At 48.9% G+C, this 27,057-nt stretch overlaps 1 protein-coding gene across 5 annotated transcripts in view; it reads left to right on the forward strand.

The window, feature by feature from the left end:
* LOC142590412 (rab11 family-interacting protein 4A-like) overlaps positions 1-27,057 on the forward strand; it is a 281,526-nt gene that overhangs the window by 146,790 nt on the left and 107,679 nt on the right. For 3 of the 5 annotated variants that reach the window (XM_075702498.1, XM_075702497.1, XM_075702500.1), the window contains one exon: positions 25,865-25,908. In XM_075702498.1, the coding sequence (XP_075558613.1) occupies positions 25,865-25,908 (44 nt within the window). Of the gene's footprint in view, positions 1-1,702; positions 1,935-16,095; positions 16,239-25,864; positions 25,909-27,057 lie in introns of those variants that run through there. The other 2 variants (XM_075702499.1, XM_075702502.1) reach the window with 2 other exon arrangements.

Raw genomic sequence — 27,057 nt, forward strand, 5'->3', positions numbered from 1 at the left:
AAATATGCAAATGCCAGAAACAATTAAGATATAATGTTATTTGCCATCACTCTGAGATACACAAATTATTTTTTCATTTTACCTAACACATAATTAGTCCTACCTAATTAATCAACTTCTGAAGTATTATAGTTAGATGAAAGGTTTCAATGAGCATATTGTAGAGCAGCATGAAAAGCTCCCGATAGAGCTTTCTGTTGCTTAATACGTGCTTCATAAAAGTGTTTTTCCGAGCGTGGAAGGAGCCCGCGAAACCAGGTAAAGTGCCTCGAGCGGCCTGTCGCGCGGCCATTTTGCGTGTATTTGAGCATTCATTGTAAACACGGAGACTGGCTATGGTGTTGGGCTGCTGAGCACGAGGTCGCGGGATCGAATCCCGGCCATGGCGGCCGCATTTCGATGGGGGCGAAATGCGAAAACACCCGTCTACTTAGATTTAGGTGCACGTTAAAGATCCCCAGGTGGTCGAAATTTCCGGAGTCCTACACTACGGCGTGCCTCATAATCAGAAAGGGGTTTTGGCACGTAAAACCCCATAATTTAATTTTTTAAAACACGCAGACAATGGTGGCAGCTGAGGCAAGCGATGGACGTGTCACCACTTGATCAGACATGGCGGCGCCGTGAAAACCGTCAATAGTGTTAGGTACCGCCCCTATTTAGTAATGAATCCAGTAGACGCCACTTTCTCACATTTCTCTCCTTTTCGATAATTCACTCGGTGTCCCAGTTGATGACGTGCTGCAAGGGCGTACTCACTCCGCGAGTGTGTTGGACATGTTGCGACCATTTTCGACGTCAAGCTTGTGTCTGAAATCACCTTTTTCTTTAGTCATCATGCGCGCGCAGGTCTGGCAACAACACAGTGTTGTTTTCTTTCTAGTTTGTTTTTAATTGCGTGCGTTCTCTGACAGCGCAGTTTAGTAGCTAAACAAATGAGTAAACGTCGTCCTCGTGCAGCTGTGCAGAAAGAAGTTTTATGAAATTGGCCGTCCAAAAGCAGCAGCAGGCAGTTTTCAGGCTCGTCTATTCCTATTTCGGACAAAGCTAGAGGTCGCAGGCGAGATTCTGGCTGCGGCCGCCGAATTTCGGTGAAAACGATATGCAAAAAAAAAGAAAAAGAAAGAAAGAAAAAGCGCTCGTGCATTTAAATTTAGGTGCATGTTAATGTATACCCCCCAGGTGGTACCCCTCCTCTCTAAGCCGTCTGTCATACTCAGATCAGGGTTCCTGCACCTTAAAACAACCCGGATAACTTATGATTCCCGTCCAGGATGGTCACTCGCTTTCCGACGAAGGCAGCTACCATAGCCGAAACGACGCCAGGCGGCCCACACGTGACGCGCCGAAGTTCCCGGATGAGGCTCGTTTTAAACGACCAGCGCTGTTTGCACTCAATTTAAAGCGTGTTTGACAGATAACGCGATTTCCTAGCCTGCGTCGCGCTCGGTTTGGGCGATATTCTGCGCCACCAGCCTGGTAAACTTATCGAAGAAAGCGATAGCCGTCTGTCCCAATACCACGCTCGGACCAATGGTGAGCGTCCGGCTTTTGGCGCCGTCTCGCATCGTCCCCCCCTCCCTGTGGTCCAGCGATATTTCGTCGCCTCGACCCGCGCGAGTTGTCGTTCGTTGTGCGCCTGTTTTTAGTGCTGACGCGGGGTGCGTTCCCCTACCTTCTTGGGTGACTTTGATTTTACTATCATCTTTCGTGCGTGTGCACCCGAATGTATATCGTCGCTCGCGCCATGCTCGTCGTGTCGTTCGCCAAGTCGCTGGCCCACCTGGCGCTGTGCGTGTTCGTGTCGCAAGTGCTCTGGACCTGTCGCCACTTGGGACTGGCCATGGAGTGCCCCGGTGTCCGACGCTCGTCCGCGGCCCGCATTCGCTGGAGCGAACCGCGTCGCCGCAGGAAGTCCGGCGTGAGAACCAAGGGTGAGCCGACGGTGCGGCCGTGACTTGTAGTACGCCCGCCTCCATCGGGTGCCACGGGCGAACTAGGTGTGGCCGTAACCCGGGGAAGGGCCGTACTCGCGAAGTGTTTTTGTTTCGGGGTGATCGATCTTCGCTATACGCCCGCCGTGGTACTTGCTTAGTGGCTATGGGGTTGCGCAGCTGGTCGCGGGATCGAGTCCCGGCCACGGCGGCCGCATTTCGATGGGGACGAAGTGCGAAAACACCCATGTGCTTAGATTTAGGTGCGCGTTAAAGAACCCCGGGCGGTCGAAATTATTCCGGAGTCCCCCACTACGGTGAGCCTCATAATCGGGAAGTGGTTTTGGCACGTAAAACCCTATAATTTAACCTTCACTATAGGCCGGTGACATTCGCTGGTGTGTCAGTCGCCACTAGTGGATGGCATCTGTTCGCACGGACAAAGTTATAGCTCGGGAGAAGTTTTTTGAAGACAGTGTTTTAGGTAGTTCAAGAATTTGCTTACGCTTGCGGATTACCGAGTTACCAGAGCCGTGGATAGCGATAGCAATGATGATATAGCTACGTTTTGGGGTGTTTTGTTGAGCTACAATTCACTAAAACATTTTGTTTATATAGTGTCAGTGTTATCATAGATAAAATAATAGCAAACCTAACGATTCTGTCGCGACCTACGCTTTACAGCAGCTGTTAAGCAGAATACTTAAGTCACTGCAGTATTAGCTTTGCGTGCTCTCTGGTTAGACGACGCCTCACTAGATGTCGCCACCAGCACAGTTGCTGCCGTACCCTTCTTTGGTTACCCGGTATTCCACCGATGGCATTACGTTTACGGAGACGCTAAGCTCTTGTTGGCGAGTTATCATCCGTATCAGGCATGTGTGTTTCTAAGCGGTTTCTGGACTCCTTTGTGGGCACGTTCGGAAGACAGTGCACCGTAGACAAAGAAATTTCAACAAGAGCGGACACTCCCATAGAGCCCAGCGGCCGAACTGACTGTAGCACACCAAGCGGATGGTATTAACACCTTTCGGTTTTGGACGCGGGCGTTTTGAACACCAGTTGGTACACGCTACGTCGGCTCCGCTGATCTGCGCAGCATTTTTCTTTTTCCGCTTCTACTGCTGAACCACGCGCGGCCTTGGCGCGGTATCGTTTTATTATTTAGTAAAAATGATTGCGAACGATCTTTACAAGCCTCCACCGAATCTGTGTCACGTGCAATTTCATAAAGAAAACACAAAACGTCTTCTGAAATGATGAAATGTTTATTTTGCTTTATATAAATGCTCGTTCCGGCTTCTTGTGCATTCATCCAAAGTTGTGGCACCAGGTAAGCAGCAGTCGTGGTCGTACGGACCTCCACCGGATGCCATCAGCTGAAAAAAAATTAAATTACAAGCATGTATCATTTTGGTATAATGACTTAACAGGAATATTGCGTGTAGAGGCGAAACGTGCGTAAGTGGTGAATGAGCGGCATTACAGATAAATTCACTTTTACATACCTGTCGTAGCAAATAGACTCCTCCCAAACAATGCCATAAAATCTGAAGAAAACATCCGATTTTCAAGCATCCCTCCCTTCGCGGGCATTATTTCCTGCACTTTAAGAGCACAAATACACGGGTGACTGCGCGTTTCCGAAACAACTTTGCCTCAGTCGACGCGATGGTACGCCAAGTACACAGAGGTGGCTACAACACAGGCTCTCAGCCAGAAGACCATGTTACACGCTCGCCGAATGCCTTCTAGTCGCACTCAAGACAGATTCGTGGGTGCAAAAGCCTGTTTTCAGCCGCTCAGAAGACAGAAATGTCAAGTTCTTGAGCTCCTCGGCGTTATCTTTTACGCGTCCTGCCGGCACAAGCAACACACTGCCGTGTTTTCACTCTCGGCAATAGCTCGTCGCGTTTTCGACAATCGTGAGTGCAGAAATAAGGTATATGTTGTTGCAGGGCCATAAAAAGCGTCACAAGCTTGTCCCACTAAAATTCAGTACACGCAAAACTAACTCACCACGGCCGGCTTGCTTTTTTTGCTAACAGCTTCACAACCCCAGGCGCGGCGAGCATGTCTCAAAAGTATCCCAAAAAGTTACGATATGAATTAGAATAATTTTGGGGGGCAGAGAATGCCTCACGAACTCCTCCCAGTAAGATTCAGTACGCGCGAAACTAACTGCGCCACTACGCCGAGCGCGGCCACTGTGCTTGAAAAGTACCCCAAAAAGTAGCGAAATTAGTTGCAATAACGTCTGGGGTCAGAAAGCGCCAACACGTGTCCCGATAAGATTCAGTACACGCGAAACTACGTCACACGGCCGAGGTGCTTTTCGTCACAACGCCATGCGCGGCGAGCGTGCCCCAAAACTATCGAAATAAGTTATAATAATGCTTGGGCCCATAGAAAGCGTCGCAAACGTCTCCCAGCACGACTACTTAACTCAAATTAACTAGGCCTGGACGGCGGAGCTGTTTTTCGATAACTGCGTCACTATATAGGTTCAGTTTTGTGCAGTAAGCCTAAATGTGCTTGAAGTGCGTCGCAGACTGCCAAACAAAATTCCTCACCTTGCTGTAGTCCAGTAGTGCAGCGGTGCCGTGTCGAAATGCAGACGGAACACAAAAGAACGCCGGGAGCCCCTCCCCTCCCCCCCCCCCTCCTCAGAGAAAAAAACAAAACAAAAACGGGCTACATCGAAAACAGACGGGTCGCCGAGCACGCGAGCTTCATATGCGGAGCCCGCCTCGCTCGCTCCTGTGGCATGTCTGGCGCATGACGTATGCACGCGCATCTGGCGTGCCTCTCGCTTGTTGCTGGGCAAGGCAAGAAAAATTAGTCGCAAAGTGTAAGTTCATTTACACCCAAAACATCTTTAGTTTTCGTGGGAAAGAATAAAAAAAAAACATGAACCGTTGTCTGTAAGTTCAATTCATAGTTTTTTTCCCGATGCTCGCGTCAACTAACGAATGGAGTTGGCACTAGGCGTGACGTATTTTCTGTTGCCAGTTTTTGCTGAGTGTACCCCTCTTGTTGAATTTCTTTCTCTGTAAGTGCACTCTAAATACAAGTGCCACTGAGGGACCACTGAGTGTAGGCTACTGGGAATACGTGCAGCTGGGACCACTGGGTATGCGACGACCATAATGATGGCAGCACTTATGTTTGTGACGGGCATGATGACGGACTGATAAAAAACAAATTGGAAGGCGGGTTCAAGCTCTGCTTGATGCAGATCAAACGTTGTCGCTTGAGCGTGGCTCTCGCACTATATCGTAAGTAATAGAATCCATTCTCATCCCCAACTTTCGCCGGGGAAGAAAATAATTTGTCGACTTCAATAAGACGTTGAATCGCCATCCTACTCTCTTTTTCTTACTCACTGAATATATATCCGAGCTTCATCTATGTGGGCTCTCTAGCTGGGGAATTGCGCTAGTCTAATGTTTCGCTGTATAGAACTGTGGCTGTAATAGAAGTAATGCTGCCAGGGTTCGTATTTTGAAGCAGTTATCCGTTTCACGCGCTGCATTCACAATTGTGCACGCCAAGGTAATGCGTCACGAACTTGACAAATCCGTCTGTGTACCAAAATGAGACATCGCAGTTCTGTTGTAACTGTATCCGTTACAGCGTGAGTTAGCAGTTGTTACAATCTTCACGAGGGCTTTTGCAAATGTCCTGCTCACAACTTAGTGCTGTACTCTTTCATAATTCTTGTCTTACAATACAATTTTGTGCGCTTTAGGTGTCTTAGTAGGTGCAGATTAAATGATTGCTGTATCATTGACTACAGAGTTAGCTGAAGACATTTGTACTTGAGTATCCTTTTTTGTCAATTGCGGTTTTATACAATTTTCAATAGAAGAAATCTAGTTCCTACAACTACTAGATTTTAACTTCTTCTTTTAACTTTGTAATACTTACTCAAATTGGGTGACTGATTGCCGCGACAAGCGGTTTCTCAATTCCATGTACGAGGACGAGTCAGAAATTCCTTGCTCCTATTTTTTATCAGCTAAAATAATGTACATACAGGTAACTACAAATGCACATATTATTCTACGTAATATACACTATTTTTCCACATAGTTCCCACACCAGTTCATACATGGTCCCATCGCAGCACTAAAGGTGAGATGCCTGTGCGATAGGATTCGTCCGGCTGACGGTGGAACCACCGTCGGACTGCTCTCTCGCCTTCACCGTTGTACCTGAATCGCTGTCCTGGCAGAAACTTGTTCAGTGAACCGAAAACGTGGATATCACTGGGGGCGAGGTCCGGACTGTACGGTGGGTTGTCAAGACTCCTTCACTGAAATGACCGGAGCTTGCCGGCGTTTCTGACTGCCACATATGGCCTCGCATTGTCGTGGACGATAACCACGTTGTCCACATCGAGGATCTCTCGGCGTTTTCGCGTGATAGCAGCCGGAAGACGTGACAGTGTGGAACAATAAATGTCGGCATTGATGGTTGCATCTTGTGGCATGAAATCCAGCAGGAGTGGTCCTTTGCGATCTCAGAAGGCCGTTGACATCATTTTACCAGCAGATGGCACTGAACATTTTTTTTCTCGCATGTGAACCCGGATGTTTCCGAACCGTGCTCTACTGCTTTGATCCCGACGTGAAATGCAGTATGCAGACGATTCAATGAAGCAATTGTTCGCTTGCCTTTCGTCATGCCATCCAACTGCTTATGAATCCACCGACACGAAACCTTCCGGTACACTAAGGACCCGTGAACGATGTCGTAAACAATGCCGTACGAAATGCCAAGCTCCCGGGAAATGTCCTTGAGGTTCACACGCCGATCCGCTTTCACCGTTGCATCCACGCGGAAAATGTTGTCGTCACTCAGCGACGCACGCAGTCTCTCCGAACGCTCATTAAAGAGTTTTAGATTAGGGGGACTCTTGCTTTTGGGGCCCCGTAGCGCTCGGGGCCACGGTACTGCGCATGCGCAGTACCTTGGCCCGTACCAGGCCAGTATCGTGGCCCTAAGCGTTAGGGGGTCCCAGATGCTTGCGTCCCCGTAGTCTAAAACTCTCTATTGTACACTAGATAAGCTTTATTGAAAGAATAATCGCTAATGGTCGATATCATGCAAGCCTCAACGGCTTTTTGCGAACTCACAACGCCACCACGTCACACTTCTCAAAGCGGGACACATTTCCCCAAACGTGAGCTGCATTTCCCTGTGGATTTCGATGGACGTTCGTCCCTTGCTCCATAGAAAACGAATCGCAGGTCGTTACTCTCGCGCCGTGGACGTCTGAAGCACAACCGCAACCCGCCGTGGTTGCTCAGTGGATATATGGTGTTGGGCTGCTGAGCACGAGGTCGCGGGATCGAATCCCGGCCACGGCGGCCGCATTTTCGATGGAGGCGAAATGCGAAAACACCCGTGTACTTAGATTTAGGTGCACGTTAAAGAACCCCAGGTGGTCAAAATTTCCGGAGTCCTCCACTACGGCGTGCCTCATAATCAGAAAGTGGTTTCGGCACGTAGAACCCCATAATTTATTTTTTTAAGCACAACCGCCATCTTCAACAACTGGCAGAAGCGCCGTTGCCGTGGAGCTGCCGGCAGATAATGCCGGTCCACTGCTGGGAGCGGACATGTTGACTTCGCATTTACAGCCGTAATTTGGATAAAAAAAAAGAGGGGGCAAATACTTTCTGATTCGCCCTCGTATTCAGATCGACCTCCCGAGCTAGAGCTTCCTCTTGGAGTCGCACGAAGATAATCCTTAGAATATACGCCTCCGTTTGTTTATTTTCTTATTTGATAGGAACTAGCTGTGACAGGCTGCATGGGAGGTTTAGTTTAAATCTTGTGAACGTGCCCGTGTAACTGACGTATCGACAGGCCATGTGTATGTAATATAATTCGACACGCCCGTTTCATGGAGTGTAGTAAGTCGCAGCTCGTGAATCGCGTGCGGAAACCCGATTTTATCTGTCTTGTCTCGTGGTATTATTTATGCAGTTCGGGTAAAAAGATTGCAGCTGAACTGCGCTGCTTTTTGTTTTTGTCACTCTTACGCTATCGCCTAAGTCACGTGTACTAGCGTATAAGACATGTTTTTTGCCACAAGTTAAAACACACACAAAAGGAAGACACATAGCATAACCGCTAATGAGCTAATGGAAGCTTATTGTATAAAAAAGAAAGGTCCAAATTGCATTAGCGATATATCTATCTTGCTCTGCAAAACGGAAACGATTGTTTGGCCGCTTGATAACGTAGGTTTTTGAACAACCTGCGCATGCGCGTATGTGTATATATATTCTTGGGTCACAGCCCAAACTAAATCAGTTAGAAGTGCCGTCCGTGTTGTCTTCTATGTGTGTTCCTTTTGTGTGTGTTTTAACTTGCGGCAAAAGACAGGGTAGCGGTGATTCACCGCTACCCGAAGTTTCCTTTTGTTCTGTTATTACTGCAAAACGAGAAAACTCACCCTGTGCGCTAATCAAGATAATCCGTAAAAGCAAGCACTTCAAATTTCAAGGTTATGCAGTGCTCTCCAATATTTTTTTCTTCCGTGCACAAGCATAAGGTATGTTAACCATTTCAAATTTTTAATGTACTTTTTTCCCTCCATACACCCTTTTCGCGGAGATCTCGTGGGCGTTGCCATGTTTGATAACGTGGTGACGCGTCCATTGCTTGCCTCAACTGCCTCCGTGTTTACTATGGGTTTGTATGACGCCGGTGCGGCTTAGCAAACCTCTTTCGGGAGATATCGTAGACGGTGACTGGGTGGACGACGCGAAGCTTTGGCCACAGGTTCAGAGAACATGCATAAGCGCTTTCGGAGCTGATTAAGCTGTGTCCAAACGGCGCGAGCAGTGTATAGGGTGCTTATGCTAAAAGCGGGGCTAAATACGTATTCCAAGCTATCGAAACTTCCCGTTCAAGAATTGAATCACGATTAGTGTTTTGCTCTTCGTTCTTTATTTGGCAAATATTTTGAAGCAGCGGTTTGTCACATTCCTGACTTCCTCGGTGCAGTCGCTATCTGATTATTTCTCCCTAATCGCTTGCGGGTGTGCTCACTTCCGATAAATTTGTTGTTGCTGCGCACAGGGCTTGAAACGCAGCTATTTCGTACATTTTAGTACCGTGCAGCAAGGATGCATTATCGCTAGTGACTCGCTTACTCGTGTGGACCATCAAGAAATATGCAGCTTCGGCCATTCTTGCGCTGTCAGGGTAGTCCGTCATTTATTGTGCGCATATGATGCGCATATTACAAGTGTGCGCCCATTCACTCATTGACCGGTTGGCGATAGTGGACGTAAGTTTTCGTGCCCCTTGGCGTAGATGTGTGCAGATGCTGTGCACGAAACTTGCTATGACAGGAAGCGGCGCTACTCCCTTTGTCATTGTTTCACGAGTGGTACTCACTATTGCCGATGTTTCGGGTCTGAAGCACTTTCTTTGAAGGTTATCGACGCAACGCTGGCGGATGAGCAAATTTCTGTATCCTCAAGAAAAGCCGTACATCTCGAAGTGCCGGTAACACGTACGGACAGTTGCAGCAGTGGTCCGCGAATTTAGCCACACAGATTCATTCCATTCCTTAGTATGCCGGTCACTGTTTTCGCAGCCAACTAATTACTGCACACATCTTCAACCCACGTGATTCAATCGAACATGATTTGAACACAGTGCGTTAGCGAAAACTCGGTTACATTTCCGACAGCTGATCGCGGAGAGTCAAGGTGGAAGCGGTAATGGTTTCGTATTCGTACGCTGTCGCTGAGGCGACGTGCGGCGCGCCGTCGAAAGCGCCATCAAAGTTTCTCTAGAACAAACTGCTCCACAAAAGGGGTCAATACCAATGCAAGTCAAAGTTCGCTCCGGAAATGATTCTTATTTTCGTGAATGACTTCATATTGCTTGAAACTGCCTTAGCCGCCCGACGCTCAACCCTCTCCCTCCTTAAAGCGAATATCTGTTTTGATAACAAGGTCTGCTTTGGAGACTTCTTTAGACCAATTTGGTGTTCGTGCGATCTGGGTTCCTGATTTCGTCTCGTCAGATTAGATGATTTCAGGTCTCCTAGCGCGCGTAGGACAACGAAAATGGCGTCAAAAATTAAGCTTGAAATAAAGACTCACTAAGTTAGCGTAGTGGTATGTACGGAACAGTAATATTGCGTGATTAGCGCAGAAAGGCGCTCGTTCAAACTTCGCACGTCAATAAAGTGGCAACCGGCGCCTCGTCTCCTGCAGGTAAGCTGGGCAGCGCGGTGTTTTTCCCGGAACAGAAAGTGTGATTTCACTGAAAGAAAAATGTAGGCCGAATCCAGATACAGTGCAGTATAAACAACAAACCACACGGCATACAGGAACACTGCTATAGCACCCTTGCCCAGTGCGTTGAAGTTTTAGACGTTTATGCGGGATTTATGCGTTTATTAGACGTTTATGCGCACTTATCAGACCTGAAGCAGAAACGTGGTGGTGTAGCAGGAACACGACGCGAACACGCTCCGTAGTTTTCTATCAATGACACGGCGTAAATGCAAGAAACGCAAAAACTGTTCAGTTTACCAGTTAACCGTGCGGGCCATCAGAAGTGCGTTTAGCACCACTTCAAGCAAACGGAAGAGTTCTATTTTTCAACACGCAAAACTGCAGCGCGACTGGCCGCTCGAGACACCTTTCATGTATTCGCAGGCTCCTTTCACGCTCCGAAAAACTTTTATATAGCACGTATTGAGCAACAAAGCTGCACGGCGAGTTTTTTCATGTTACTCTACAGTTTTCTCAGTGACACTTTTAATGTGATCATAGTAACTGAGAAATTGAGTAATCAATTCAGAGTAATTGTAGAATTAGGCGGAATGCAATAAAAATAACCTGGATATATACGAGTGAAGGCAAACAGCATTACCTTGGTTCTGTCCAGATATGTAGCATTTGCATATTTTTGAATATTGCTGCATGATACTTGGGACACCCTGTATATCTATAATACTCGCACACATACACGATCTTCTAAGCTCTCACTCCCTCTGTACCTCTACCACATCACCGGCTTCCCACACTTCATACTCATACCTTTGTCCTATTTGACACACCTAATGCTTACGCATCATTGCAGGATGAAAATGAGGGCAGTTGTAGGTTTAGCATTTAATGCTTCGTTTCAACCATACCTATGAAGGTTGGAAATACTTGTAAACATTTTAACGCAGCCTCCAAGCTGTTGTCATATTCCAAACCATCCGTGTTGCTCAGATTAGTACGTTAAGTTCTAAAATGAGAATGGCTGTTGAAACGCAAGTCTTGGATATACTCAGAGAGAGAGAGAGAGAGAGAGAGAGAGAGAGAGAGAGAGAGAGAGAGATGAACTTTATTTAGAGCAGGCGAAAAGTCGTCCTTGGGGGACAGCTTCCTCAGCCCAAGAAGCCGTGGACACGAGCCGAGTCCGGTTGATCAGATTACGCTCGTCATCCAGGCTGGGGCTTGACAGTTGAGCCTCCCGCTGCTATTCGGTTAGGTTTTTGATGCCAGTAGTTCCATGTAGACCCTTGCATCCCCACACTGTGTGTGGTTGGGTGTTTGGTACTTTGCAGAATGCGCATTCGTGGCTGTAAGTGGTGGGCGAGATCCTCTCTAGGAAGGTTCCATGGACGTGACTGTTAGTGTGGATTTTTCGGAGGGTGATTGCTACTTCTTAGTCTCAAGGGGGGGGGGGGGGGGAGTACGTTCTTCTGTCTAGTCTGTAATGCAGGAGGATGTCCGTATATTTCTTCGCTATATCCTCGGTCTTCCGAGATCCACCTGGCTGTGGTGCTTGATTAGCGTATCCTCGTGCTGAGGCGTTGGCGGCCTCGTTTCCTGCCAGGCGGGTGTGTCTTGTAGCCCATACGATGTAGGCATCTGGGGTGCTGCGGTACGGCGGACTACTTGAAGTGCTATGGTAGAAATTGCTCCCTGTTAGTGGTTTCTGCATGTGGTTCGTGAGTCAGCGAGGATGATGGCACCATCCTTACACGTCGAGCGGACTAATGAGATTACAGGCTATTCTCCCGTGTCAGTGGCATTTGTTGCAATAGTTGCGCAGGTCCTATCGATAACGGTGCAATCCATGACGCTGATAAAGTGGGCTTGTCTTGCCGGGTATCTTGCTGCATCAGTGTATCCGGTGCCGGGATTTGCCGGAGGGCCCGGACTCTTTCCAGCCGCCGGTCTTTACGATAGGTAGGGTGTATATTTCGCGGAATGGAGGCTACGGCGATGTGTTACTGGAGGTCTTCCGGGATTCTCCGCTTTAGGTCTTTCGATTCTAAGCCTTCTCTGTATCCCAGTTTCTTCAGGGTAGTAGGTCCTGTTTGTGATATTTAATTGTTCCAATTGGTTGACTTTGCGTGGATCTGCAAGCGTCTTCCACATGTTCTGAAGGCCGAGTAGGAGGATGCGTTGCGTAGGGGCGAGTTAGGATGTACCAATGGTGATTTTGATGGCTCTGCGGATTGAGAGCGTTGAGTGCAATGTCTGCCTTCTAGTGGTCCAGATATGTCGTCCCGTATGTTATGCGGCTTAATATGAGAGCCTGGATGATGCAGACTGTCGTGTCCAGTCGTACCGTGTCTTCTGTTGCCCCCGCGGTGTACCAGCTGTGCCACTTGAGCCACAGTAGCCTGAAGTTTTGGTAGTGTAGTGGCGTCTGAGCAGTCTTTCGGGATGTCTAGACCAAGAATACGGAGGAAGTCGACTCGAGGGATAGGGACACCGTCAAGAGAGATTTTCGGATCCGGAATTTCACCTATTCACGGTGCTCCTCGAGTTTGGCCTTCACCAGGCACATCTCACAAGCGATATGATACAGACCTGAAGAAACTCTGGGATATGCTCGGAAAATAGAACAATAGTTTCTCTTTGACAAATGTCTTTTAGCCTATAATGTCGCGAATCATTAAAAAAATATGAAGCGGGACTTTGAAGGGACATTTGTGAAGTGACGTGAAGGAATCTCGAGTTGCTGTATAAACTTAAGGCGTACTTGCGCAACAATAACAAAAATACAGTACCTGTAGTCTACACTACAAGAGCCCATACGCGTAGTGCGTCGACTACAGAGGCGGCATTGATGACCACCTGGCGGGCGCTTTCGAAAACATACGCTCGGGAAGAAATAGCAGACACACGCTCGGGAAGAAATAGCAGACACTTTGTAGCAAGGATGGCTCAAGTTCGCAGCTGCAATTTTCCCCTTTGTTCGGGTGCCATGGTCGCTACTTGAACATGCGACAGCTGCAGGCAATGCGCAAGCCTCTACGAGAGCGGGCATACACACGATACGCAGTGGAGCTCGTGTTAAGTAGGGGATTCGTTTTGTTGACCACTGCGATGACTCGACCGTTTATTTTCTCTCCTTGCCGTAATACTGTTTCGGTACATCGATAATAGGCACACGCCGTTGGTGCAGACTTGCATCCCAGGCGACTCCTCATGGCACGATGCCGGCGCACACTGTAGTGATGAATACTCGTGGTACTGCCGAATAAGTGCCATCAAAGTTACCTCAAGAAGAGCGGGTACGAATTTGTAAATGAAAAATGCGTGCACTAGTCAACCAATTCACCAAACGCACGGATGAATAGAAGCGCGAGTTGGCGCGGCACCGCCCATGCAATTCCGTTGTGTACGTCGATGAACTGCCCTTCCCGCTGCAGGTTTCGTGATATGAAACTCCCTTTGTGGCCTGCTTGGAAACGTACAAAGCTAGTAGTACCAACGCTTGAGCATTTTCTTTTTGTGGTTGTTACAAAAGAAAGAAGCGCACGATATATTTAAGGGCGAAGGTATAGCAGCGCCAGCCACACTCTAAAGAAAGTTTGCACCCTTTGGGGTGTATATCTGCCACACAATAATCGTCGTCTGCCTTGACGCGTTTCCTTTCTTTAACGCTGTGAGCCCGGTACTTTCCAGTACCGAACGGCATGCGCGTTATCAGCATGACATAGCATTTCCGACAGGAAAGTAGCGGACGCAGCGTTTTCAAGAAAGGAAACGCATCAAGGCAGACGACGATTATTGTTGTGTGGCAGAGATACACTCCAAAGCGTGCAAACTTTTCTTACAGTGCAAGGTAGATGAACACTGACGGCAAGGTCAGGTTTGGTCTTTTCCGCCGTCAGGTATCACACTCCGACGCCGCAAAAGATAATAGGCAAGAATTCAACCGAGTGCAAAATGTACACGCAGAAAGGCACTGTGCATGGTAAGCTTGCTCAGACACCAAAGATGTGTAGTGACGTCACAAATATGACGCGAATTTTTCAGCAAAAATCAAACAGCAATGGCATATCCACCAGCTAACGGCAGTTCTCGTCCAAAGCTTCCTCTAACACACTTAAGAACAATCACATTACCGAAGATGTCATCGGGCGAAACGATTATAGCCGTTAAAGGAGCGCTCTCCTATAATCGTTCCGATAAAATACAGCGTCACTGAAGCCCCTTACAAACAAGGCGAGGCGGAAACCTCGTATTTAAATAAAATCTACAATAGTTCTGCACGAAGCAACCAGCAACCGTTTAACATGCGCGAAGCCACGCAATAAATACGTCGAAAAACACGAACTACGTCACAGCTGGTGCCGACTATTTAAGGGACAGCATAAAACCAACAAAATTGGTCCTTCCAAGTCTCAGCAGCAGAGCACGATGCACTCTCGCGCAGGCGCGCTGCAAAGCTATAGCAACGCGGTCAAGAGGCGGCAAGTGGAGGCAAGCGGCATTCAGAGCCTAAGCGGCATAATTTTCAACCGCGCACAGCGCTGCGGACAAACTGAACCAAAGCATGGGTAGGCCGTAATGAACTGCCTCGCTTTCCCGTGCAAACATGACCTAGCCCAGCAAACATCCAGATTACTGCAGGGAAGCGTGGGAACAAGAACTTTCCCGTCGAACGGTGGTGATCCATTGCTGCCGTTGCCCCCGACGGTGAGGTCTCACGACAATGATTACAGTGGTGTCACCGGTAAGTTCTTGCAGATAATTTAGCAGCCCACCGCGCGACAATTGGTGCACTTTGACATGCCTTAAAGCAACCACACACATGCGACGGGTGTCGCTTATTTCGCTCCGAAAACGGGAACCAAACACAGCAGCGCGAGCAGCGACGCAGAAAATTATGGCGGACGGCTGCCTCGTTTCCCGAGTGCACTTAGGAAGGCCGCCACCAGTGGCGCGCCTATCGGCGCGCACCGCGCGTATGCAGTAACTCTTTAAAGAAATATGGCGAGATGCGCTGACATGTTTGCTCTACGGCGCCCCTACAAAAATAACGCGCACAGCATAACTTGGAACTCTATCACCACCAACTATGGTACTAAATAACCTATCAGTATTTAATCAAACTTTGAAAACGAACGTTCAAGCGCTCTTGATATGATTAAAAAATGCCTTATGATTTTAAAAAGACAATGAAATCGCATCTAATGCATTTAGAATAAGTGTGTCCACATTTACTCCTTCTTGAATATGTGTCAGTCACCTGTCCACTTCATTGCATACGTGTTCTTATTTTCGTTATCTCCGCTTCTCTACAGATTGTACAAACATTTCTTGGTTCTGTACAATTTGTGTAACCTCGTGCTCGCTGCGCGTGCTCTCTGCTACAACATGGATAACGCCAACATAGTGAAGGGAAAAAGGAGACTGTGATGAGAGTGGGAATCGCCGCTGCATGTAGCTGGACGTCAAGCCCTGCGAGTCGAATTCGCGTTAATACTCCGTCTCCATTCAGCTTCTCTGTCTCGTCGCAGATCGAAATCTTCTCGTATACAATTCTAGGCTCGTGCAATTTCCTTTTCCTTGTTCTTCTTGTTGCTCTTTTTCATTTCTCTACTAACAGTGCAGTTGTGACGCCTTCGCTTCTTCCTGTGCGTGCGTGCGTACTCTCGTATTGACCGCCGGAGCAGGTGCTGCCGAGGTTCCGCCCCCCGTTCTCCTCCTCCTCCTCCTCCCCTGTCGCCGCGTGTTTCCCATCAGCGGCTCGCGCGCCCGCTCTCCGTCGCCCGCCCGCCCCCTTCTCGCGCGCTGTGCCCGGGTGGCGATGTCGCCCGAAGTTTGGGCGCCGGCTCCCACTCCGAGGGGAGGCAGGCACTCTCGCGTGCGGCGCCGATTGCGGTCATCCCGTGTGCTTCCTTTTTGTGCTACGTGTTCCGGCCCACCGTCGGCGGCAGCTTTGACGAACCGCGCGCGACGCGAACTTCCGCTGTCCGCCCACTACGCCTACAGCTGCTGTAGCGCGGTTTCGGCTCGTGCAGAGGTAACGAATGCTCTTGTACATTTGTTTGCCGCCTTGTTTCTATATCTGCCGCCTTGGGTTTAATGGCTGCGGCGTTGCGCTGTCGAGCACGAGGTCGTGGGTTGGATGCCGGAAGCGCCGGCCACCTTGCAGAAGGGGACGCAGTGCAAGAAACGCTCCTGCACCGCTCATTGGATGCACGTTAAACTCCAGCTGGTGCAAAATTATTCCGAAGTCCACCATTGCATGGGTTCCCTGATATTGAGATGGTCTTGGCATGTGAAGCTTAAGAATTTAACCTTTAATTTCGATGAAATCGGATACGTTTACTAAGAGCGCTGTATGCTGGTTTTAGTAACTTTGATTTGGGGCCTCATTATTTTTACTATTGCGAGAAATGGACAAGTAGGGGAAAGAAAGAACGGAGGCACTAACTGTACAAACGCGAAACTGTAACAAAATGATATCGCAGTTTTGTTAGCTGCGTATGTTGGAGAATCCGTAGCAAATGTTACTAAGAATGTGCAGCTCACGTAAAACTGTTAGTGTTAATGAAGGTACAGCGAACATACATCCGCCAGAATCCATTTTACGATCTCTGTCGGCGATGATGCGACTAGCATTCAAACAAACGTTGTCACATGCTGTCGGAATCGTACACCGCATCACCACTGCTTCGCCTATATATGCGTCATACACTGTCTCAGGGATCGGTCAACTTTGCTATGACACTCGCCATGACGGCGACCGTAGGGTGATGACGACGCAGTGACGACGGTCAAGTGACTGAAGGAGGAATGACGTTTGATGGAACGACGAAGGTGTAATGACAATGGGGGGCGGTTCTGAAATTTTGGCGACGCTACAGTAAAACCGCAGCGTGTCGACGATGGCATGGCAGATGTGTAGGTCGACGATAACGCGATAACGACTGTGTGATAACTATGGTGTGACGACGGTACGAAGACAATCGCATGATAAAATATGACGAAAAAAACTTTCCATTTTTTTTCTTCGGCCGCAGCAGCATCAGAAATCTGTGAATGGCTGCCAGTACCGTTTTGAGACGACTCGGTAGTCCTGCTGTGAGTGAAGATGGCGTGTGCGCGCATGTATAATTAAGGAAGACGTTATGCCCCGTGACGGTGGTCCCTTTGTACCCCTAATATGCTTTGCCGCATAACATGGCTGTACTGCGGCGAAGCTTAAAGGAACCGACCATTGTGCAATGCATATTAGACCTTTGCGTCACGCTTACTCTGCAACGCGTGTCTAGATCCAAGGCAGACTGAGTTAAGCGTACACTGGTTACAACCAATGGCTTAGATTTAAATCGTACTTCGCCTAGACTACCTAGCGCATGATGGCAATTACGATGCTGCTGTGTTGCATGACATACTGTTTTTTTTATCGTGGTGGGGTTGGGGCAGGTTTTCAGCAGACGTATCCGCACAGTCGAGAGGATTGGTCGAAGTGCAGTAGTGTCTTGGTCAAATTTGGAGAGTAGACAGGCATATAGGTGGAATCGAAGCAGCGACCTGTATATGCAGGCACTCGCTTCTGAATCTCATCGGACTGGTTACCTCAGGCAACACGCACTGACTTCCCGGCGCCGCCGCTAGATGGCCCAGTGTGTTCAGTGCGAACCCACTGGACATATTCTCCTCAGGCAAGCTTAGCTGGTTGCGTAAGGACAAAAAAAAAAAACATACCGGGCAAATATTTGCAACACGATGAGGCACCTTTCTGTTGTAGCAAAAATCCGTAGACCTGGGTCAGCACATCCTAATGGATCGCGAAGGTATTCACCCAGTGAGCCCCGTAGGTAACGTACACGTTCCAGAAGCGCTTGGACTTAACGTGAATGGAAGCATCAAACGGTCAGCAGTCGAGATAAGTAAGATGTTTGGAGTGTTGGTGGAAAAAAAAAGCGTGGAAAAGATTGATACCGCTGCATCTGTTACAGACATAGCTAAGCGATACAAGGCACAGAGAAGTTTTGAGGAAGAGAAAAGAGGTTAAGGAGTTGTGTACAGAAATGCTCGAATGAAAACAAAGTATAGCGTAACTCAAGCAGGCTAGAGGATTATTTCTCACCGCCCCGTTTCAAAGGAGATGCCAATAAATTAACATCACCATTGAAGCGCGAGAAAGGATCCCGACACGTGACGCAGGTCAATACAGTTTAGAAGCGTGAATTGTTGGGCTCTTTGGTTCATGTTATAAGCGAAGAAGGAACCAGCGAAAACCAAGCAGGACCAGAAGGAGGCACACACTGTTAGATACGGGACCGTTTCCTGAGCCTACTTCGAGTTCACCAGACCACATCGAATCGCACCACAGCTAATTAAGGAGCGCAGAAGCACGGATACCACATTCCTGAGGCGTGGCACGTGCAAACAAGTTGGCGGCCCCCACTTCGTGTGCCGCAGGTGGAGCTATTCACTGCTTGACTCTTCCCAAAAGGGAAGCGAGAGCCTGGCACTGTTGCGGGTAAAGTGGGTCCCGAAGCAAGACGGCTGTAATGCGCCGTGAAAACATGGCAGCGCCTATAGGCGGATGGCGCCAATAGGCGGATGGCAGCGCCATCCGCCTATTGTGACGGCGCATTGCAAGAGAGAGAGAAAATAATGCAGAGAAAGGCAGGGAGGTTAACCAGAGGTAGTTCCGGTTGGCTACCATGCGCAGGGGAAAGGGTTAAGAGGGATAAAAAGAGAGACAGAGTGGAAGGGGGAGATAGAAAGAAAGGGAGACAAGCACGAACAAAGCGCGTACACTACAGAACGGTAGGGGGCGGCATTCTTAGTCTGTCGTGAAGCCTCGTAGACCGCAAGAACGTTAATAGCGCGAATAAGGCCTTCAACGCGTATGTTCTTTCGGAGCATTGGCCTAAAGCTTTTAGTTCTGAAAGTGGACGATTGTCCAGCTGGTCCAGTACCCTGCACATCACTTGTCTCTCAGCACTGTATCGCGGGCAGACACAGATAATGTGTGCGAGCGTCTCGTCGATGTTACATGTGTCGCACGTGGGGCTGTTGGCCATTCCTATGAGGAAAGCATAGGCGTTTGTAAACGCAACGCCTAGCCACAGACGGTAAAGCATGGTCTGTTCACGTCGTGGTAATCCAGGCGGGAGGTGCATCCGTATGTCCGGAGACAACGAACGCAACCGACACATGGTGAAAACATTTGAGTCCCACAGGGGCAAAGTACACTCACGGGACATCAATCGCAGCCCAGCCGCAGCGTCTGTTCGCGAAAGCGGAATGAAGACTCTTTGACCACTTTCATGTGCCGATCGGGCGGCTTCGTCGGCTTGGTCGTTCCCGCTGATGTTACAATGTCCTGGAAGCCACTGAAAGATTATGTTGTGTCCCTTATCATAGCTTTGATGATATATGTGCCGAATTTCTGAGGCCAGTTGTTCATTGGGTCCGTGGCGCATTGGGCTTCGTATGCACTGAAGGGCTGCCTTGAAGTCACTGAAGACTGTCCATTGTTGCGGTGGTTTCTGCTTAATGAAAGCAAGTGCAGCACGGAGCGCCGCGAGTTCTGCACCCGTCGATGTGGTCACACATGAAGTTCTTAATTGGATTTCCTCAGATTGTGCCGGGATGATGACTGCAGCAGCAGCGCTGTTGAGTTTTACTGAGCCATCTGTGTATACATGTTTCCGGAATCTGTGCACGTTGTGAATGTGCTCCAAAGTTGCTTGCTTCAAAGCTTGCAATGGCGCTCCAGCTTTCTTTCTGACTCCTGGAATTGTCAGTTGCACTTGCGGCCGGTGCAGACACCACAATGGATCTGACAATCGTGAAGCGGGCGTAAATTCTGATGGCAAGTACGACTGATGTCTTACAATAGCTTTAGCAAAAGTTGAAAGTGGCCTTTTTGCTGGCAAGCAAGCAAGATGGTGTGAGGGAATCCGAGTCAGGTGTCGGATGTGTGCTCTCAGGACATCTGTATCAATGTAGACTGTCAAAGGCGCGTCTCTGGCTATGGCCACTGTCGCAATCGATGATGTTGTTTTGGGAAGACCGAGACAAGTCCTGAGTGCTTGGGCTTGCACGCTCTGGAGTTTGCGAATATTCGTAGTACAAGTATTACCTATTACAGGTAAGCTGTACCGCAGGAAGCCCAAAAACAGTGCTCGATAAAGTTGCAACATTGACGGTACTGTTGCGCTCCAGGACTTCCCGCCGAGAAACGCAAGAAGGTCCACAATGGCGGCCAAACGCTTCGTCATGTACGAGATGTGAGGGCTCCAAGACAAGTCTCTATCAATGATGACGCCAAGAAATCGGTGCGTCCGTCTATATCGTATGATTTGGTCATTAATCCGCAAAGCATACGGGGACATCGATTTACGAGTAAAAGCAACGACTGCACATTTCTCAGCAGAAAGCTCCAGGCCTTGTCTTCTTAGGTATCTTGACACAGCCGTTCAGGCTTTCTGAAGTCGTGCGCGGACTTGTACACGTGTCACGCCTGAAGCCCATATGCAAATGTCGTCCGCATATACGGAGAGCTGTACGGTTTGCGGTAACGAATCAGCGAGACCAACGAGCACCAGGTTGAAAAGGGTAGGGCTGAGTACTCCGCCTTGCGGTACACCACGACTGGTATAGCTAGATGGCGTTGGTGCGTCTTCAGTCAAAATAAAGAAAGATCTTCCATGCAAATAGTTGCATATCCAGCGAAAGGTGCGTCCACCAATCCCTACAGCTTCTAAGGCGTCCAGAATTGCCTGATGATCTACATTGTCGTACGCACCTTTAACATCAAGGAATAGGGCCGCAGTGATTCGTTTCAGATGTTTCTGGTGTTGTACGTATGTTACCAGGTCGATAACGCTGTCTATTGACGAGCGGCCACGTCGAAAACCAGCCATCACCTCTGGATAGACGTTGTAGAATTCCAAGTACCATTCTAGCCGTGCAAGTATCATTCTTTCCATTACCTTGCCGACACAGCTGGCCAGTGCTATTGGACGGTAAGATGATAATTCCAACGGGGATTTGCCAGCCTTGAGGAGTGGAACAAGCCGGCTGGATTTCCACGTTGTTGGGACCAAGCCGTCACGCCATGATGCGTTGTATAGGCCAAGAAGGGCATCTCTGGCCTCTTGACCAAGGTTTACAAGCGCAGAGTATGTGATGCCATCGTGTCCTGGTGACGAAGATCGCCTGCAACCAGCAAGTGCGGCCTCCAGTTCTTCGAAGGAGAAAGCAGCGTCCATACGAGGATCCCGGGAGCAAGGGGGCACAATGGGAATAGGTGCGCAAGGTGAATACGTGAGCGCCGGACCCGCGATCCTTGCGCAGTAATCTTCGGCTACCTCGACTTCTCGGCGTCCTTGATGTAGGGCTAGACTTAAATGGACGACGCTGTTGAGGAGCTGTTCGAAGACCACGGATTGTTCTCCAGACAACTGACAGAGGTTTACGTGGGTCGAGAGACTCACAAAACGACTTCCAGCGTTGATTGTGGAGTACAGCAAGGTGACGCTGAATTTTCTTTTGAATGCGTCTGGCCTCTCTAAGGTCATAGAGTGATTTAGTCCGTCGGTACCGTCGCTCCGCTCGCCGGCGGATTGCACGGAGGCTCTGTATTTCCGAATCAAAAACTGTGTATTTCTCTAATGGCCGAAATGAGCGCATAGAATCCTGCATAGCCTTGGCGATCTCAAATTCTAGTGTGGACGAAATGCCTTCGTGGCATGCGTCTTCCATAAGGGATTTAAACACGGGCCAATCTATTGTTTGTTTAAAATTTGACGGAACGGATTTGGTGAGGCCTTTTATCTTCAGGTAGGTAGGAATGTGGTCGCTTCCGTGGGTTTCTATATCTGCGAACCAATGGACGCAGCGAGTGAGGCATCGCGAAACAAATGCTAAGTCTAAACAACTACTGTATGTCCGGCCGCGCAGAAACGTGGGACTGCCATCATTTAGACAACAAAGTTCATGGTCGCAAGCAAAGGACACGAGGTTTCTTCCTTTCGAATTGATCTTGTTGCTGCCCCAAAGTGAATGATGCGCGTTGAAGTCCCCAACAACAATCCATGGACCAGGTGTCGCATCTATAATGTCACTCAGTCTCTGCCTATCAAAACGACTTGATGGAGAAAGGTAAGCGCCCACTAAAGTAAACGCAAGGTTTTGTTGTTTCACGGTCAAACACACATACTGATTAATGTCATTTGGCCGCACTGGATGAACAACATAAGTCAATTCACACCGTATGTAGATGGTCACTTTGCTAATGTCAGTACAAGTCGATGACACATGAGGTTCATAGCCTGAGATCCGGACGGGTGTCTGTAGCTTCGGTTCACAGACGACAACAATGGGGAATCGATTGGTGAAAACGTAATGGCGAAAATCACTGCGGGATTTCAGGCCACGGGCATTCCATTGCATAATAGACGCTTCCTTGACTTGTCTGAAGAATGGCTGACGCGGTAGAGCCATTGTGCTTGCTACTGGAGGCTCGCAAGAACCGGATCCAGGCCGTCCAGCACTTGTAGTGCACCTCGAGCAGATGGCGTCTGCATGTCGTTTAACAACACGCGAATGACATTCATTAGAGATCTTATTATGGCGATTACTTGCTTGTCTTGACCTCGCACGTGATCTGTGCCCTCATTGGTTCGTCGGTAGTCCACCGTCGACCTTTGTTGGGCTGGAGGACTTAATGTCGGAAGTGCAGGCCAGTCGTTTGCAGTAGAGGTATTCACTGCGTCATCAGACACCGTGTTGTTAGTGTGGGTGAGCGCCTTGGGAGCACCAGCCTCAGGAAGTATCGGCTGTCTCGCGACGGTATCAGCATTTCTTGTAGACGAGGATCGTCTACGGTGACGGCGGACACTACGCCGTCGTACTTTGGCGGCGGCCGCTCTGTGAGTTGAGTTGTCTCTCACCATTTGTTTGAGGACTTTCCGCTCTGTCTTGTCTCGGGCAGTCTTTCGACGATGCTTCATGGGGACCGGAGCAATTGGCACATTTGAAGTGAGTCGCACGGCAAGCATCTGCGCTGTGCTGCTCAGAGCATCTTGCGCACACGGTCGAATGTTTGCATATGCCGCTGACATGCCCGATCTTCAAACAATTACGACACTGAAGTGGTCTTGGAATGAACGGTCGCACTGGATGACGAAAAAATCCAACTTTCACGTGGAACGGCAAGCTACCTCCCTTGAAAGTTATCCTCACACAGCGTGAATCTCCTAGGCGACGGATTTCAATAATAGGTACATCTGCTTTGGCGGGTTTGACCAAAATAGGCAGATCGTTGTCGTCGATTGACTCATCGACATCATAAATCACACCTGATATAGTATTGCTGTCCTGTGGTATTATGGTGCGAACATTTATTTATCTTGCCCAGCATTTTCACTGTACTCAAGATATCCAATGCTGCTCTGTTCTTGACATCAACCGCGAGAATGTTCTTACGGGTGTTAACTCTCATATCCGTGAGCTCATTTGGAACAAGAGCCTCTAGTGTTACAGATACGGCTTGCCTGTTTAGCCGATTCAGGTTGTCGGTCGGCGTCACGGGTAAGAAGAGGATGGTATGAGCCGTGTCATGGGCCTTTGCTGCCGCCGTCGTCCTTGTTGAAGACGAGGAGGCAGTGACGATTCTCCTCTTTCCTTTTTGCCTCACAACTGTCAAGTAGTCGCCGTCATCCGACAGATCTTCTTCTGAAGCAGAGTAGTACAGCAGGGTGTCCTCGCTGCCTGTGTCGCTCATCAGGTGATTGCGCTTCCTCGGAGCGCTCGACGCTGTGACGTCGGTCTCCTCCGGACGTCTAGCTGACTCCGCTTCCATCGCCGAAGGTCTCGGAAGCGGCGCCTCCCGAAAACACGCAAAAATACTCGCAAAATGAGAACAGTAGAAAACGGGGTTCCTCACAAGACATTGCAAGGCATTGCAAGTCAGCAAGGCAAGACCGCAGGGAGAAATAAGCCCTCAGACAATTGAGGACCAACCAGCGACCCTCTCCGCCGGGTGTGACACCATCGCACGGGCGCCTACCATTGGCCGAAAATGACGACACCCGAGCGGGCTCGCCGATTGGCCGAAAATGGCGTCAGCTGAGCGGGATCTCCCATTGGCCGAACGTGACGTATCTTCGAGACACCGAAGGGCTTAAAAGACGCAGACCGGGAGCAGCAGAAGAGCATTCCTGGAGGATTTCTTGATTCATCTCTTTCGAGCTTCCTGCCGCGTGCCGCAGCGTCCGAGTTGCTGCCGGCCCGTAATGACTTTAAGACTGTTAATTGACTCTCATTGTAAATAATGCATATAAACCTCCCAAGTTTTCAACCCGAAGTCCTCCTCAACTCTTACAACACACAGTCGCCGGCGTCTGTGTGGGTGTGCCTCCCTCTGGTCCTGCTTCTTAGTTTTAGCTGGTTCCTTGTTCGCTTAAGTCAATACGGTGTGTGGCAATGCGGTGTTTCGCTACATAGCGTCTATTCTAGATGCATTAATGTCAAACATCTATCGTGCGACGGGCTCTGCGGGAATTGTTTAAAGCTAATGGCTTTCTTTGCCTCTTTCGCCCGTTTTCGTGGTTGTCGGCGTTGTCTGATGGGCGGTGACCGGAGTTGCGATACAAAGACACCGAGGGAAAGGGCGCTTGTTCTCGCCCAGCCAAGTGGTGGGAAAAAAAGGGGAAGGGCGGGGTGTCGTTCGTTCGTTCGGGCTATTCGCTTACATAGACGATCATCGTCTATGGTTTCTGCGCCATGTTCTTTCTCGTTTTCTGGCATAATGGTTTTCGTGCAAGTGTCGCTCAGTGGCCGTATTCTCAACTCGGCAAATTATATTTGCGTACTCGACAGCTGTAGCTGCCGCAGTGCGGTATTGAGATTCGTTCGTACGTGACCAGGATACAACGCGTGTGTGACGCTTTTTCTAACAACCTGCACTGCCATTGTTCGCCACGTTCTGTACGAAACAGGCGTCCCGAACTTTGCATGCCGCGTAGACTCCCCAGGCGGGACGATCGTGCATGTCTGCACCTTAGTCGTCATCGTTATGTTGTGTCCTGCGTGCAATGTGGAGTGCGCATATGTCACATCATTAACCTTCAATTGTAGTTTTTTTGCACTCTAAATTACGGTCCTCTATAGTGGGTGTACCAAAAGTAACTATAGTACAGCGTGAAACCGTGGACTAGCGCAGCCTGCGCTTCTCGTGCTTAGAAGACGCATTTAACTTCCATTAGAGGCACCTGCCTCAACTAAAAACTCTATTATTCTATTTTGTGTTATGTGTGTGTTAAGCGTCGTATTTCTCGTGTGTGTTATTTCATTTATCGTCGCATTCTCCTGGAGTGGCATGCTATTGGGTGCCGCCAGGCAAGTTTCTCCAGTTTCCGTTAAGACTCCCCCCCCCCTCCCCCTTGAACTTATAACACTACAGACAAGCCAGACGCATAATATGAGTATAGTCTCTCGTGTATTAATGGCAGCACATTACGTTACATGATTGTCTCGGCGTGGTAACCAGAGGTGAGAAGGTGTGTGCTGGACTGGCTTCGTAGGAGCCAGCGACCAGACAGCGCGTTGCGAGTGAAATAACATTACCGACGCTGTTGACTGACTTTACCTTCATCTCTCCCGTTGCATGTGCAGAGGTGGACGGTATCTCCCGGAAGAACGGCTTCTACTGCTCAGACGTGAGTGACGCATGCTGCTTTTTATCCCCCTCCCCCTCCTTCTGTTCCTCCCACGTGTAAAACCTCCCCGAGCGCTGCAAAAAAAAGAAAGAAAAAACCAGCAGAACATTAAAGCGTGAGCCTGCTTACCCTCTCGGAGCAGCCAGCAGTACAAGCCATAGCTGTCGCCTTAGCGCAGAGTGGAGTTTTCTTTAGCTTGTCCTTGAACGTGTTAGCGTTTGTGCAATGCCCGATTACTGGAGAAGTGTGCGACAGCGACGACGCTGTAGTAGCGACACCCTGTGACACAGTGTAACCAAAGCGCACGAAGTTAATGCTGCAGTGGCTTAGCATATTAACTACTGGTGACGTAATCGTTAACTTGCAGTATTATTATTTTCCGTCGGCAAAAACACTGGCGCGACACTTTTTGGAACGCATTGTAGTTGGGCAAAGCGCCACAAGTTGCCGCCACTAGCTGTACTGCTGCGTGCTACTGGCTCTGGCGATCCGCAAAGGGGATGAAGTTGACGGACAGGCCGAAGTATTTTTATAGCCTACAGCAACCTGTGAAACGCCGAGAGTGGAAGACCATCGCCTGAAATATGCCGCGGAGCAACAACGAAGTGTTAAAAGACGGTAGGAAAAGGGATCGTGACGCAAGCGTCACGTGAATCGTCGGCTGCGGTTTGGGATAAGCAGGAGACAAATGCGCTTGCAGAGATAGTACGAAAGATTGAGGTGCAGGTTGGGATATACCGGTAGACAGGCATTATTCAGGTGTGAATCACAGCTTTTGCCTGCCCTTCCGCAGTTGTCTTTTTTTCTTTTTCTTTTGTAAATGCCAGCCACAGACCAAGATGGAAACTAGCTCGCGCCCAGAGCTCAGATGCTCTTCTTCGTTAATCTTTTTGCTGGTTTGTTGCTCGGCGAGTCTGTTAAAAAGCTTTAGCTCGGGTCAAAACCTGATGCCGCCTATTTTTATATCTGTATAACGCAGAAAATAGCTTTCTGAGATGAACCATGGACCGATTTTAATAAAAGTGGAGTTCTAGGGACTGTTGAAGCGGAATTTTCATTTAGGGCCTATGTTCTTTCTTATTAAGATTGCCGAAAATTAATAAGCTTGAATGAAAATTCGGAACACACAAGTTTACTAATCCGTAACAC

Source organism: Dermacentor variabilis, chromosome 8 (assembly GCF_050947875.1).
Source record: "Dermacentor variabilis isolate Ectoservices chromosome 8, ASM5094787v1, whole genome shotgun sequence".
Lineage (NCBI taxonomy): Eukaryota > Metazoa > Arthropoda > Arachnida > Ixodida > Ixodidae > Dermacentor > Dermacentor variabilis.